The 15601-nt window shown below is 39.2% G+C and overlaps 1 protein-coding gene across 5 annotated transcripts in view; it reads left to right on the forward strand.

Moving 5' to 3' along the window:
* Positions 1-13247, forward strand: part of mctp1b (multiple C2 domains, transmembrane 1b) — a 39003-nt gene extending 25756 nt beyond the window's left edge. For 3 of the 5 annotated variants that reach the window (XM_026172673.2, XM_026172675.2, XM_026172677.2), the window contains 15 exons: positions 1279-1446; positions 1540-1670; positions 3281-3467; positions 3557-3650; positions 3763-3865; positions 6498-6600; positions 7389-7490; positions 8051-8125; positions 9279-9398; positions 9490-9600; positions 9683-9736; positions 10307-10416; positions 10563-10672; positions 11361-11458; positions 12270-13247. In XM_026172673.2, coding sequence (XP_026028458.2) covers positions 1279-1446; positions 1540-1670; positions 3281-3467; positions 3557-3650; positions 3763-3865; positions 6498-6600; positions 7389-7490; positions 8051-8125; positions 9279-9398; positions 9490-9600; positions 9683-9736; positions 10307-10416; positions 10563-10672; positions 11361-11458; positions 12270-12341 — 1638 coding nt within the window. In that variant the 3' untranslated portion in view covers positions 12342-13247. The remainder of the gene's footprint in view (positions 1-1278; positions 1447-1539; positions 1671-3280; positions 3468-3556; positions 3651-3762; positions 3866-6497; positions 6601-7388; positions 7491-8050; positions 8126-9278; positions 9399-9489; positions 9601-9682; positions 9737-10306; positions 10417-10562; positions 10673-11360; positions 11459-12269) is intronic. The other 2 variants (XM_026172674.2, XM_026172676.2) reach the window with 1 other exon arrangement.
* Positions 13248-15601: the final 2354 nt, after the last annotated feature.

Raw genomic sequence — 15601 nt, forward strand, 5'->3', positions numbered from 1 at the left:
GCTTATCACTCTGCTCTTCACTTTATTGTGTCTTTACCTTGACAGCCTTGTTACCATCTTGTGTCAGAGATTTTTTTTCCCTACTGAGTTCATATTTTTATCACGAGAGATATTTTGCTCTTGCTGCTGTCATTTCCACCCACTATCTGCCACCAGGGCTCTGTTCTTCATCCATGTTATAATGGTGTTATCAGGCCAAGCTAATTCTCTTCCTTACTTCTTCAAATAAAAGTTGGATGATTTACTAATCTTTAATCATGTCCCCAATAAATGCTCTGTCTCCTGTTTGAATAAACTTTACTAATCAAAGATGCCCATAAAAGGAGCAAACAAAGAAAAGTTGAAGAATGTGAAGAGACTTGTGAGCAGGAAGAGTGGAAAGGCAGTTTGTACAGATGGCATACCGGCGTAGGCAATGTCTAGACATTGTACAGTAACTGCCTCCTATGAGGTTTATGAGAGGAATCGAATAACTTTCAGTTCAAATGATCGTATTATTTTACATTATTTAGCCATATTTCTATATTATATATAGAAATAAGGAGGACAATATTATTTTCCCAAGATCAAGGAAATGCAAACCCCTTTGGCATCATCTACCATTTAAAAGGTTGGTGGATTTTGTGTGAAAGCAATACAAAGTGCTTATGTAGATAAAAGGCCTGTATGAATGTGTGTTCTTGATTGGTGGAATGGGATTTGTAATAGAAAGTGCTTTAACTGCTCAAATTCAGTAGAAAGGTGTTACTAGAAGTACCTGACATGAGTATGTCCAGCAGTTTGTCCTCCTGACATAAACAAAAGGATCTGCTCAGAGAAAACATTTCTGCATTTCTCTATTGGGTTTGAACTCAGCTGAGTAAACTTGTGTAGTAAAGACATAAAAAGCACATGTGCTGAACACAAAATGTTATTTTGCTACTGCAGCACTAAAATATTCTAATTGTGCAATAAAATGTTCATAAAGTGAATTAAAAAACAGAGTCAGTTTTCAAGAAATTCACTTTATGGATCCTTTATGTATGGCCTGATAACATACAAAAATCTTAAATAAATATCTATTTTTCTCCAATCCCAAGGCTGTTGGACTTTATCGACTTATCTACTTTACCTCTATTCTGGCAGTTTTTTTAATTTTTGTATTTACCTCAGAGCAACATGATTCGAGGTTTGATTGATCATCATCTTTTAGAGCAGGAACAACAGAGCCCTGCATTGTGTTCTTGTTGTTACTATGTGGCAAATAAAGTTGTGTATGTGTGTGTGTGTGTGGCCCAGCAGCAGCAGTCTATACGTCTGTCAGAGCTACATCGAAAAGCCCAGCTCTGGCGAGGGATAGTCAGCATCGCACTAATCGAGGGTCGAAACCTCATGCCCATGGATCCCAACGGTCTGAGTGACCCATATGTCAAGTTCAGACTCGGGCCCCAGAAATACAAGAGCAAGGTACAGCATGTGCAACTAAGGTCATACTTTCATGTTTGAAGCCCAGCTCTTTCAAATGAGGAGATGTGTCAGTATTTGTGTGTGTGTGTCTAGACAGTGCCAAAGACCCTGAGCCCACAGTGGAGGGAGCAGTTTGACCTGCATCTGTATGAAGAGACAGGTGGGGTGCTAGAGATCACGGTGTGGGACAAAGACACTGGAAGAAGGGACGATTTCATTGGGCGGTCAGTCTCTACTTATGTTTGGGTGATTTCTGTGTGAATTCAACTTTATTTATATAGCGTTATCAAAGTAAATACCCTATATTATTGCAGACAGAAACCTAACAAGCCAACAGTCCCCTAGGAGAAAACAGATGGCAAAAGTGATGGAGAAAAAACTGTCTTTTAATAGGTGTTAGTGAGGTGGCATTAGTTAGGTGGTGTTTAATGTTCTGTCTGTGTTCTCATTCTTGGACACAAGCTTCAGAAATGTGTGCTATTATTTTATTGGGAGAAAGGATTTTGATTTCTAATTCATGTTGAACATTTGACATTTCACAAATGCTAGTGTTTAAGTGTAATGTAATTTCTCTCAGTTTGAAAGTGGATTTTATTTTACCCATGTGTCAGTGCTTAACACATGGATCCTGGAATGCCTAGAACTATTCAAGATCAACAGGACCCTAAGAGCATTCAACGAGGATGTGGTGAACAATACTAGAGTTCAACTTCAAACCAAACCAAGTCACCATCAAGTGTGGGATTTACCAAGAAGATGCTCTGTCCCCACTGCTGTTCTGCATAGGCCTAAACCCTCTCAGCCAGAACATCAGCAAGCCTAACTATGGATACTGCTACAGAAAAGAGGAGTCATTAGTCACCTCCTCTACATGGATGACATCAAGCTGTATCACAGGAACGAACGAGATACTGATACTGGAAGCTCAAAGGCAAATGGGAACCATGAAGAGACTGCTAGGAAAAACTCAACCACCAAACACCTCCAGAGAGTAAGGCAAGTCCTGAGGAGTCAGCTGAATCGGTAGGACAAGATCCAGACAATCAGCACTTACGCCCGCCAGTCATCAGATACCCTGCTGGGTTAATAAGGCCACCAAAGGAGGAGAGGGAAACCACTGACATCAAGACAAGGAAGCTCCTTACCATGCATGAAGGGTTTCACCCCAAGTCCAGCAGATAAAACAGCAAAAATCCATGAATACATCAGGATGATGGCCACAAATGATCATGTGCTTAGTGAATACCTCAGGTATCAGAAACCTGAGAAAGAACAGGAAAAGAGAAAGAACCATCATGAAAGGATAGGCCCCTGCCTGCATGTACCACTGACAGACAGAAGAAGAGGCTGATATCAAGAAATCCTACCAGAGGTCAAAGCAGGACACGCCTCCTAGGGTGGTTGAGAATGTCCGAGCTTTCAGATGCAGATGATGATGGCTAACCAACTGGACATGTTTGTGGTGGAGAATCAGATAAGGAAGATACATGTAACTATACCAAGTGAGAGCAACATCAGGCATAGGAACATTACAATGTTGAGAAATACCAAGGGGTGAAGGAAGTGGTCAGTGACAGTGGTACCTGTGCTGATCGGAGCACTCGGGGGCAATGCCCCCCAATCTGTCTGTTTGTCTGTCTGTGTGTTGATAGATAGATAGATAGATAGATAGATAGATAGATAGATAGATAGATAGATAGATAGATAGATAGATAGATAGATAGATAGATAGATAGATAGATAGATAGATAGCAACAGTTTTTGGTTCAAACTTCATTTTTACTTAAATGTTCAGCTCATTAGCTCGGTGTGTTTTGTTTTGAATGTGGTTCAGCTGCCAGTTGGACCTCTCCACTCTTGCTAAGGAGCAGACGCATCACCTGGAGCTGCCACTAGAGGAGTCTCAAGGCTTTGTTGTGCTGCTGGTCACACTAACCGCTTCGGCTGCTGTCTCTATCGCCGACCTCTCTGTGACCCCGCTAGATGACCCACAGGAGCGTAGAGAGATACTCCAACGATATGTAAGCAGCACGCTGAGGGCAACTCAGATGAAATAACTACACCATCTTAACACACATATTACACTGTTGTGCTCAATTTTCTTGTGCAGGGTGTGACGAAGTCATTCTTTAACTTAAAAGATGTGGGCATAGTACAGGTGAAGGTGATGAGAGCAGAAGGTCTCATGGTTGCAGATGTAACCGGTAAATGAAAAAATGACTCTGATTTCTTGCCTTTGCTTGCTCATAATACTTTGCATTATTCTTCATTCTTACTGTGATTCATCCATTATCATTATCTTGATTGGTCGCTCAGGTAAAAGTGACCCTTTCTGTGTGCTGGAGCTGAACAATGACAGGCTGCAGACACACACCGTTTACAAGAACCTCAATCCAGAGTGGAACAAAGTCTTCACCTTGTGAGTTGACATTTATCAGTGAAAACCAGGAAAAAAGCAAACCATTTCCTTTGTTTCAACTCCTTGTATTAAAAATATATATGCATGAAAATTGCCACTTTGCTGTATTTTATTGGTTATGGTTTTCTAGTAACTGTTCTGTGTGTTGCTACTAAATTAGGTAGTAGAAGAACCTGGACCTTTAGCTGTTACTGAAGCCTTAGTGACTTCACGGCAATTTTGTGACTTCATGAATCTTTGCTCAGTGCAGATAAGCTGTTAACAAATCAAGCTCATTAAAAAGCAGGTGACACAGATGATGATTATTGAGTTGGATGCTTTTTGTGATACATATATAGCCTTCTTGGCTGTCAGAGGAAAAAGTTTATGGATGAGTAGAATGAGGAGGGGTGGGTTTAAAAAATCGACTCAAATCGATTTTAATTTGAAGAATGTGATTTTTAAATATGAATGTAATTTTGCCAGTAAAGCCAGAATCTCAGGTTAAAGCTCAGGAAATCATTTCAACAACCACCAAACAGCTAAAACAGCAAATGATTAAAGAGCCAGTAAGCAGATTCAGCACAAAGATGGAAACACAAAGTGTGAATCCCCATGTTAATATGGTGGCACGTACACAGACACACCATAGCGTGCTGAAAGAGGCATCTCACAGATTCTGATGCTGCAGGTTTCGTCACTCCCACCCAATTCACTGAACCAGCAGCAAAAGAAGGTCAAAACTGCGCTTCACAAAAAAACATTGTCGTGAATTTACCAGTTTACCATAAAAAATCTCTATTTTCTGCATTATTCGCTTGTTTATTACGCACCAGTTTCCCGTTGTGTTCAGTGCTGTCGGCCCCAGTTTTGTTTTTTTCCCTTTTTTAAAAAAATGACCTCCAATAAGAAAGCCTAATTTCTGCTGTTTAATACCAAAGAAATGTAAACTTTTACAAATCATGCCAAACTACAAAATGCTAGGCTGTGTCTCTAATAAAACCTCTGTAACTTGTAACCAGCATCAGGTAATGTTCATATATTGATTCATGGTTTTTCTCTGTTTTTGATTGTTAAGGTTCAAAATTGTGTCTCGTCCTCAAATGCTCTTTCTCAATTCACCTGTTGCACTTCTGAGCTTTCACTAGACCAGAGGCTCACTGAGACTATGTGTATGTCTTCTACTAAATAAATGTTTTAACCAAGAACCTCTACTTAAAAGCTTAATATAAAATGATCTGATATATAAGTGTTTTGTAAGCATGTATTGCAATTCCTTCTATGGCTCCAAGTCACTTGCACAATAGATTGTCCGAACATCGCGCCGAACAAAGCTTCCGACCCCCAATTAATTGACCGAGCTCCAACTCTTTAATAAGCACAGATATGCATTGTGTATAAAATAGTCATAACTGCTTAAGGCCTTCTTAAAGCTGTCTGTTACATTGTTAAAGCCTCGTCTTAGCCTGCTGCTCAAAATAACTTCCTGCTTCTGCAACTCTCTGCAAGCCTGTTTCCTGTCAGCCTGTGACTTTTTAGCCTTTCTGAAAGACACACACTGTTCAACCCCTGAATGCAATATAAACTCCAGATTATATTATTAATGCAATGGTAATGATGACAATTATTTAACAATAGCAGTAAAATAATTTCCCTGCTCCACATGATCTACTGCAGAATATTTTTAACGGGGTTATCTGCTATAACAAGCCAGGCCAGGAAAATCTCCTTTATGTTTTTGTGTTTTATCCTCAGTTACTTCGACACAAAAGCATCTACTGTGATGCTTACGCCTCTGTGGAAGTCTCATAAGTGTCAGCTTTGTTTTTATACATAGATATAAAATATGGATATGTGCTGATAAATAATCAAATTATAATATTTTTGACTGTCTGAGTCAAAACTGAATCTAACTGAATTGAATCGCATTGGCCATCAGTTATAGAAATCAGAGCCGATACCCAGCCCTAAGAATGAGTATCTCTGTATGAGCTTCTCCACGAGCGATGTATGAAGTAGAGCCAAACCGACTGGTGATTTCTGAGGTGGATGCCAATAGAAGTGGAACTAGCGCTGCTTTTGAAAGCCTCCTGTAGCCAATCAGAAACAAAACAAAATCTGATTTTCAGTCAGACACATCAATCAACAGGACGTCAGCCATTTCCTCTGGCCTTGTTGTCTTTCATTCTGACAGAGCTCTTAGATAACTTTTTGTTTTAGCGTACTCACAGTTGACATCAGGATCAAAGCTGTGGTACACGGCATTATATTAAGGGTGAAGGATGGGTTTATTAATTTCAAGAAAAGTTATAGTGTTCATAGATAGTTTTTCTTAAGCTGCAGGGGATGCCACTTCCCAAATATTGAATACATTTCCACATATGAACTGTTCCGTCTTTCTCTTCCCCATCTACATGCCAAATATCCTTGGGCAAGATACTAACCCCAAGATGCTGTCTGATGCATCTGTCTCTATATGAATGTGTGTGAATGTTAGATAGAAAGCACTTACATAGTAAGAGCATAGAAAAAAGTGCGTGTATGAATGGGTGAATGAGCCAAGTTGTATAAAGGGCTTTGAGTGCTGAGTTAGAGTAGAAAAGCACTATATAAGAACCAGTCCATTTACCATACTTTTCCCCTTTTTCCTCAGTAATGTCAAAGACATTCACTCTGTGTTGGAGGTGACAGTGTTTGATGAAGACAGAGACAGGAGTGCAGACTTCCTGGGAAAAGTGGCAATTCCATTATTGAATGTGAGTGTAATAAAAGTATATGAAAGACACACGATGTGTATGTGTGTAAAGTGCTAACATGTTTGGTTGTTGAGTTGCATCCAGCTGTATGGGTGTAATGAACAGACACTAGGCAAATTGTGCAAACGATTCAGACAAAGAAAATATTGGAATTTCTCCAAATCTATAGCACACAGTTCTTAGAGTGGTAGCACCACATAGCAAGCCATATTATGTGTTTGATCATTTCATTAAAGGGGTTAAGAAGCCATCAACACAGAAACTCTGAGACTTAGAGAACAGCAATAAGCTACAGCTGGCTGAATTGGCACAAGTACCAACGTTACGATGCTCCTATCTTTAAGATATAAAACAAACCCAGACAGGCTTTGAAAAGAAAAAGAGTTCATTCTTGTAGTAGCTATTTTGCGGATGTTTAGTATACTAAACTTATTCAGAAACTCAAATGATCAAAATGTCATGTGTGTAGCTGGACTGTTATTATTGCTTGTAGTACCTTGAATAGCAGCATGAAAACTGAAAGCTTACAAGGTGCTTAAAAAAACAGAGAATGCCCATTAGATTGGTCTTACATGCATCCACTGAGCATGTAAAAGTCTTTTTGAATCACAGAGAATCAGTTCAGTTTCAATTCACTTTTATTTATATAGCACTAAATCACAACAAAAGTCGCTTTAAGGCGCTTTGTATTGTAAGGTAAAGCGACTACATTAATACAGACAAACCCCCACAATCGATAACCAGTTATAGTAACTAAAGCCAAACCCAATTATGTTTTTGTGTTTTAGGTTCGTAATGGCGAGCAGAAGGGATACCTGTTGAAAAATAAGGAGCTGACAGCACCGACCAAAGGGTGCATCTACCTAGAGATTGATGTCATCTACAACGCTGTGAGAGTCACGCTGTGCTGTGAATGCTCATTTTAGAACTAAGCAAAGCAAGACTTTAGGCTGGCTTTTGTTATGGTTTTACAGGGCGATCGTGGCTCAAGAGTTGGGAGTTCGCCTTGTAATCGGAAGGTTACCGATTCGAACCCCAGCTTGGACAGTCTCGGTCGTTGTGTCCTTGGGCAAGACACTTCACCCGTTGCCTACTGGTGGTGGTCAGAGGGCCCGGTGGCGCCAGTGTCCGGCAGCCTCACCTCTGTCAGTGCGCCCCAGGGTGGCTGTGGTTACAACGTAGCTTGCCATCACCAGTGTGTGAATGGGTGGATGACTGATTGTGTAAAGCGCTTTGGGGTCCTTAGGGACTAGTAAAAGCGCTATACAAATACAGGCCATTTACCATTTACATAGTTCTTCAGGACATTTATGTCAACAAGGTTTTTGGCTTCTAAATGTAATCAATAAAAATGTAAAACCTCTACAATACGTACATCCACTTTTTACAAACTCCTGGACCAGATAGAAAATGTTATGCCAGACCGTATTGTGTGTTTCTCTTTTTTAAGGTTAAAGCTGCTTTGAGGACTGTGGTTCCTGCAGAACAGAAATATATTGAAGAAGAACCAAAAGTCTCCAAGCAAGTATGTATCAGTATTTCCTGCTGATGTTTTTTCAAACCGGTGACAAAACTTATCATTCTTCTATAACTTGAGACTAAAAAACAACCAGCCAGTACAATACAAATATGAGTAAAGGTTCTGAAAAGGGTCATAGATTTCAAGATTTCTGGTGTTAAGAGGAAAACTTTCCAAAGTGCCAAGGGATCTGTCATTTTCCCAATGTTTAGGTTAGTTTGGGTTGGGGGGGAAGGATGTAGAAATGAACAAGGTTCAAGAGATGTTGAGTGAGGAGGAGAGAGACTTTGTTGTGATCTTGTGTCTTTGTGATACTTTAGTGGGAGCCAGTCTAGATACAGGACTTCATATGTGAGTGTTTGTGAACCATGACTGCAGAGTCACTGGGACTGTCAGGACTTCCAGTAGAAAGGACAATGTGAAAGGAAAGTGAAGGCCAACTATGTGCTAAAAGTATATATTTGTATCTATATCAGAATCAGAATACTTTAATAATCCCTAAGGAAATTGTGTAATATATAATATATTTGTACATTTTTTTAATTATCCTAATCAGCTGCATATTTCTTTGAATCTGAATATGCTATTTTTAATAGCTGTACAGTATTTTTTTATGTTGTAAATTTGCTCCGTACAGTCTCTTGTTTCTTGTTTTTTTTTTTTAATTAATCTTTGTGTGATTTTGCGTGCTCCGTCTGCCTGTCTCTTTGCTGAATTTCTGAATTTCCCCAATGAGGGACAATAACGCATATTTCTTTTCTATTCTATATTGTTATGTTGGTCACAAGAGCACTCCAGGATGATGCTCAGAGTGTGGACCATTGTTGGTAACCATAGACGTAGCCTTTAACTAGACGAACTAGAAGAGGTAAATCTAATTCTGAAGCATTGCCACAACCAGGAGCTCTATATTGTTGGTGTTTACATCCTAAGGACATTTAATAAGTGAAGAGGGATCAAGGGGGTTGCTAGGCAGAGCGTTTGGTAGTTATATAGAGCTGCTAATCGTCTGCACAGAAGAGGAAGTTAAGCCATGGTTGAGGATTATCTGTGACAGTATGTAAATGATGAACACGAGTGGTCCAAGCATACATCCTCGGGGGAACAGCTTAGGTCATGTAACAACTGAAATGTTTAGAAACATCTTTGTGTCTTTCAGTTGCTCCAGCAGAACTTCAACAGAGTCAAGCGCTGCATTATGGTGCTGATTAGCTGGGGAAGTTTCATCAACAGCTGCTTTGAATGGGAGTCTGCACAGAGAAGCATTGTCTCCTTTGTGGTATGAAAGGCACTAATGCACACACACACATCCCTGTACACATGACCGATGAATGATCTACTGAGTGTCATGTTGTTTTGCTTTCTATTAGCTGTTTGTGGTGGTGGTGTGGAATTTTGAGCTCTACATGCTGCCACTAGCCTTGCTGCTTCTACTTGTGTGGAACTACTTCTTCTGCTCCAGCAGGGATGGAGCTGATGTGGTGAGAAAACAAGTAAAACGCAGGCCTTCTATAAGCGCTCCTCTTTCAGACAACGTTATAATCGCTTCATTTTCTGTTGTAGTCCATGGATGGCATGTTTGAATGGGAAGTTGATGAAGATGATAAAGAGGAAAAGGTAATGATGTTTTAAAACTATAAACATTAATATGTAATATTAACCAAGAGACTTCTTAATAGAGGAACACAGGTGTTTGGCTTATCCCAGATTGCCTTTTAGGCCTTCAAAGATAAAAATGTGTTTCTGCCTATCTGCATGCTCAGTATTACATTATATAATATTAGTTTCCTAAAAAATATGAAGGCAAATATGCAAAAGTAGCATCTGGCATTCTTGTGACCATTAACCTCGTAATAATAATAATAGCTCTTTGTTAGAAATTTATGTAGTACAAGTGTTTCAAACATTTAAGAAAAAGTTTTTTTGTGTACAGTCTTACAAAGTTCAAGTCCTTAAAGAGTTTAAGGTCTTTAGGGCTTTTATTTTGAAGGTTTAGATGCTGCTGACTGACATTTTAGAAAGAACAACTAGCTAGCTGTCTCAGGTTCCTCAAAACCAAGATAAGGCTTCCAAAGTCAAGATGTGTTTTCCTACACAAACACACGGAAAGATTACTTCACAATCACCATCTGGACAGTCATGCCTATGATGCCTATGTATTCATGATGTTTCTCCTGTCCCTGTCAGGACTCAGAGCCCAAAGGCTTTATGGATAAACTGTACGCCATTCAGGACGTGTTTATCAGTGTTCAGAATGCTCTGGATGAGGTGGCGTCCTTTGGAGAGAGAGTGAAGAAGTATGTTTTCTGGGTTAACAAGTTTCCTCTCTGATTCCTTTTTGCAGCTGTTTGTTGTGAAGCTGTTAGGTGTGACTTGTGATTTTTCACATACATCCAGTTGAATGTTTTTTTTAATGAGCTCTTTTGTCCTTTTCTACCCGCAGCACTTTTAACTGGACCGTGCCTTTTCTAAGCTGGTTGGCAATCACTGCCTTGTGTTTGGCCACATTTCTTCTCTACCTCATACCTTTACGATACCTCGTGCTTGCATGGGGTGAGTCTTGATTTCACAACACACAGACGACTACACACACAGACAAAAAAATGTTACGCTATGTTGGTGTAGAGCTGGTGCACGAGAAAGGGAGTTTCAGTTACATTTTTGTGAGGCTCCAGATCGTTTACCTCAAAATTATGAAATATGGTCCTGGCTTTAGGGGGATGAGGTCTCTGCCCTTCTAGATGTTTAATGAAATACTTAGTGCTCATATTTTATTTTTATTTTTTAAGGTTGTGGGTAAACTTGTAACTAATCTAATGGGAATCCAATTAGATAAACATCCACCTGTTTCTATCTTCTGGGCTCTATGTTCTAAATGATTTATGCTCACCATGTTGGTTTTTGGACCATATTTGTGAGAGTAGAGTTAGCTTTTAAAGCAAGCAGTTTCCTGGAAGAGAAACCTGCTACTTATTGCCAGGTAACACAGTAATAGAATAAAAACTATATTAGTTATGGCATTCTTTAAAATACCAGGCTGCAACCATCTTAATTCATAGTGCAAATGAGCATTTTTACATGGGACTTTATCAAAGCAACTTGATTTGATGGTTACCAAAAAGATCTTGTAGATCTTGCCTTAGTGTTGTTGTATTTATATCATGTAATGAACCATGGTGACTCAGTCTCAGCTTGGACTGCTTGGTCTCTGCTAGTCCTCAAACAGTTGTTTTTTCTGCAGGTGTGAATAAGTTCACCAAGAAACTTCGTGATCCATACATGATCGACAACAACGAGCTTCTTGACTTCCTTTCCAGAGTCCCCTCTGATGTTCAAGTGGTGGGTAATTTTGTAATCCATGAAGAATGCATGTAAATAGAGGTACATCGTATGTAGGAGAACTTCAGAACAGGATGTTTCACAAAACGAATCCTCAGGCTACAGCGGCTGTCATTCACGAGGCATTCACGCCTCAGTCCCTGAGTTCTCAGTCAGTGTACTGCATGGACACAGTTAATACTGGAAATGTTTCCTTTTCAACATATTGGAAGAACAGTATTTAAGTGAATCACACAGCTGTCATTTACTGTGTTTGCATTTTCATTAAAGTCATAGAAAAGCATTTTAAAGTCACATTTATATGATAGATGAAGCACATAGTCCTGTTTGCTGTCGACAGCTGCCTGAGCATTAGTGTTGTGTGTAGCTTTAATAAACACCTACAGGTATCACGCAGCAGATAACATGAGACCTGCTCATACACACACATGTAACCTGATTAAAAGCACATCAGTAATTTATATTCTGTGGTCGTTTGTACAGGTGTGGTTAGATACAGGTTTCAGGTTTATGTGGTGGTTTTTCAGAAGGAGACTTTCCTGGATTTTCTTGTGCTCCATCTAAGCTCTTAGGAATCATTCAGAGAATGAATTTCCTGATCCTGCCCAGCTGCCCTCAACCTCTGACTGCGCATTTCCCCTTCACGCTGTTTCCAGAGAGAAAGCTCAGTGTTTTCTCTGTAAGAAAGTGAAGCTGGGCCTGTGTTGTTAGATTAGGTCACTGGTGCTGCTCTAGGTAGATTCTATACTGTATGAACCAGAGCTGGAGTCTGTCTGTTGTCACAGTATTATCTGTTTGTGTTGATGGACAGATGCAGTATCACGAGCTGAAAGTTGACCCCGGGCAGAGCCCCAGCAAACGCCGGAGGACAAACCTGAGCTAGCTGTAAACAATGTAAACTATCTTGTTTATATGTTTCTTGTAAATTTTAATTATTATGAGAAGTTGTAACTGTTAAGTGTTTTCTTTTTGTTACTGAGGAAGGACACTGATTTTCTAAATCTTTTAAAAGACAAGACGAAGCTGTTCATGTTTTTTAATCTCTCTCATTTCTCATAAGAACTCTGCACACAAACTAAGTAACTGTGGTAATGATAATGATTGTCATGAGTATACATGTATAGTGTGTCCCAGAGTCTGCATGTAATGAAGATGTGCTTCTGTTTGCATGTAAGCATTGCATCTCCAGCTTTTTGATTTCTCTCAACATGTTTGTGCCATTTCAAACGGGATGCCAGCGTCCCATGCTATGTTGAAGATAGAGCTGCATGCATTTATACACCTACAGTAAATAAAATCTCCTATTTGGAAATATTATCTTTTTCAGGAAACATTTCTTTCTAAAGATGAAATACTAACATCTCAGCTCAGTGGGTTTTTTTTCTTTTTGTCTGCTTCTCACTTCTTCCAGTTTGCTTTCTCTGTTTCTTTTTGTTTTTTGCCTTTTTGGACCACATCTTAGTGTTACTCGACTTACTCGTCATCTGTTCTTTTTAATCACTCGTGTTTTCATGATGTGATCTGCATGTCTGCGTAAGCTGCTGGTTGTATGTGTTTTGCATGACTGAAATTATATGCAAGGTGCTGAATGTGTTTATCTCTGCAAACTGCACTGACCTGATACTGTTTACTCTTACCACCAGATCATTACGTCTGTCGCGCTGCACATTATCTCTCTCTGTTTCCTGTTGCACTGTCTGTAATTACTGTGGTTGGAATGAAGCCAAAAGTAGGACAGACTGTATCAAGTGTGTAGCATTCCTCTGGCAAAATATATTTCTACACAGACCCACATGGCTTTCTGTGTCTGATATGCAGTTTACAAAGTGAGCTTGAGCAGATCCCTTAGAAAGATTCATTATATTTCCAAAGGTGGTAAGTAGTGTCTACATAGAGGGACTCATGAATAGGGCTTACTGGGAACAGGCCTGGGGGAGCTGGATTCTCTCTGGTCAAATTAAAACAGCCTAAACCATGAAGCCGACAGATTTACACCCTTCCTGTTCACTTCTTGTGAAACAGTGACTGCCTGCAGTGTGTCAGTGATGATAATGTTTGACAGACTAAATAAATCCATTGAGTTCTTTTAACTTTAAGTAAATTAGCACAAGGGAAAAAAAGTGTTAATGAGAAAAGTGAATTTTAAATTCAGAGTAAAGTAGAAGATTTGAATTTCAAAGATTTGTGTTGCATGTAAAATTTTTGTTTTTAAGCTGTAGTCTTCTGACTTTTTATTGCAAATTTTTGCTTATGAAATTAATTCAGCGATTTCTTTTTATTAAGTAGTTCACTGTAGCACAAAGAAACACTGGGGTAGGATTGTAACTCAAACATCCAACTAAAAGATTACTTTCAAAATTTACTTTCACTGATAAATGGATGGCGGCAGTTAGCACTACCATCTCAATACTCCAGCAACAAGGTTCTGAGTTTTAACTCCCTTTGCCAGTAACGGCTTTGTATTTATCTACCAGCAGGGGGACCCCTTAAGTCATGGTGGATGGTAGAAGATGCCTTGGGGTCAATTTAACAAGAAGTATCAGTTGACTTCTAGTTGACTAAAACTGAACTAAATGTGCTAACATTTTAAATTCACTAGCATAACAAAAGCTACATTTTTAGAATAAAGTGGGAGCTAACTGAAACATCATTATATACTCTCAACTTCACCTGAAAGAAAATCAATGTATACAGGAAATGTTTTTAGTTCAGTTTGTCAGTCTGATCAAATCTTCTCACAGCCTGTCTGATGAGATTTTAGTGCAAAATTTGAGACATGGGATGTGAGCATGATTGCCTTCGCAAGGTGTTGTGTGCCTTGTGTTTAAAGTTTGAAAAGGAGGAAAAAAGGAGACTTGAAATGACTGAAAACTGCTGAAAGACTTAAAATGGCCAGGAATTTAATTATTTGGCCTTCACTTTGTGTGCCATGTCTGGAGAAAACCGTGGCACTGCACTTCTGAGAAAGCTGAAGGTCAGAGATTATTATATTTCAGTTTTACGTTTTTAAGAAAATCTTGTTGTTATAATTCAGGGTGTGAAATGTGAAAAAACAGTGGATTTAAGCTGTTTCAACAGAAGCCTGCACCATACCAATATGCAAGAAAGTTATGTGAATATCGCTTCCATGCAAACTAGTTTAGAAAGCATACAGACACATGCTGAATGAGGAAGTACCAAAACAGGCAAAACTGTGCAAAGCCAGATTTTAACTGATGTCTTTTCTTTGCTCTCTGCCCATCTATTTGAGCTCAGTTTTATATAGCACCAAAATATTGAATGTCAGGCCACTTTGAACTGTGAGATCAAGACTGGATTAGACAGAAACCCCAACAATCCCCTATGAGGATGGTGAGAAGAGAGAGGGAGACCGTGGTGAGAAGGAAATCTCTTTTCATGAACAGAAGATCCCAGAAGTGACCAGTTTGGGGGTGAGGAGGAAGAGAAAACAAACAGAGAATGGGATGTTTTTTTTTTTGTTTTATCTTACCATTATGAAAGAAGTAAAACTTTTATTTCTTGTGCTTTTGAATTGACAGACTTAGTTTTATCTTCATGTCAAGCATTTAGAAGACTTTTACATGGCAAGAAAGGCCCTGTGATGAATCTTTCCAGCGTGACAGATTGGGAGCGTCCTTTCATGTCTTTGACCCGCTATTGATCTTCTGATTAATCACATGAGTTAAGGTGTGAAAACAGGTGTGGGTCACTCGAAGAGGAGTGAAAGAAGCCATCTATGTAATAATGTAATAGTTGATATACTTCATATGAGTCCTTTGATACTCTTTTCAAAGTAATGTCTGAATTGGAGATATAAGAAGAAATCTTGATGAGGAACTTCACATCTGTCTGAGATGATTTTAGTATCGATAATATATAAAGTCTGTCTTTATTAGAAAGGCCACTGTGTGAACATCTGCAGTGGCCTGCCTAATAAAGACAGCTCTATGAGTTTCCTGTTTTCTGACTCCATCAAAGTATAACAGTTTTATGTGTGCTGATAAATAATAGTCTTTGGTAAGCCCATCCCTCCCTCATTGTGTCATACTGGAGAGCTTATAATTCACGCCAGGAAATTTACCTTTCCAAATAAATCTATTTATCACTTTGTCTCATTCTCTAAACTGGTAATCACGGATGTGG

This window comes from Astatotilapia calliptera, chromosome 7 (genome assembly GCF_964374335.1).
Source record: "Astatotilapia calliptera chromosome 7, fAstCal68.1, whole genome shotgun sequence".
Lineage (NCBI taxonomy): Eukaryota > Metazoa > Chordata > Actinopteri > Cichliformes > Cichlidae > Astatotilapia > Astatotilapia calliptera.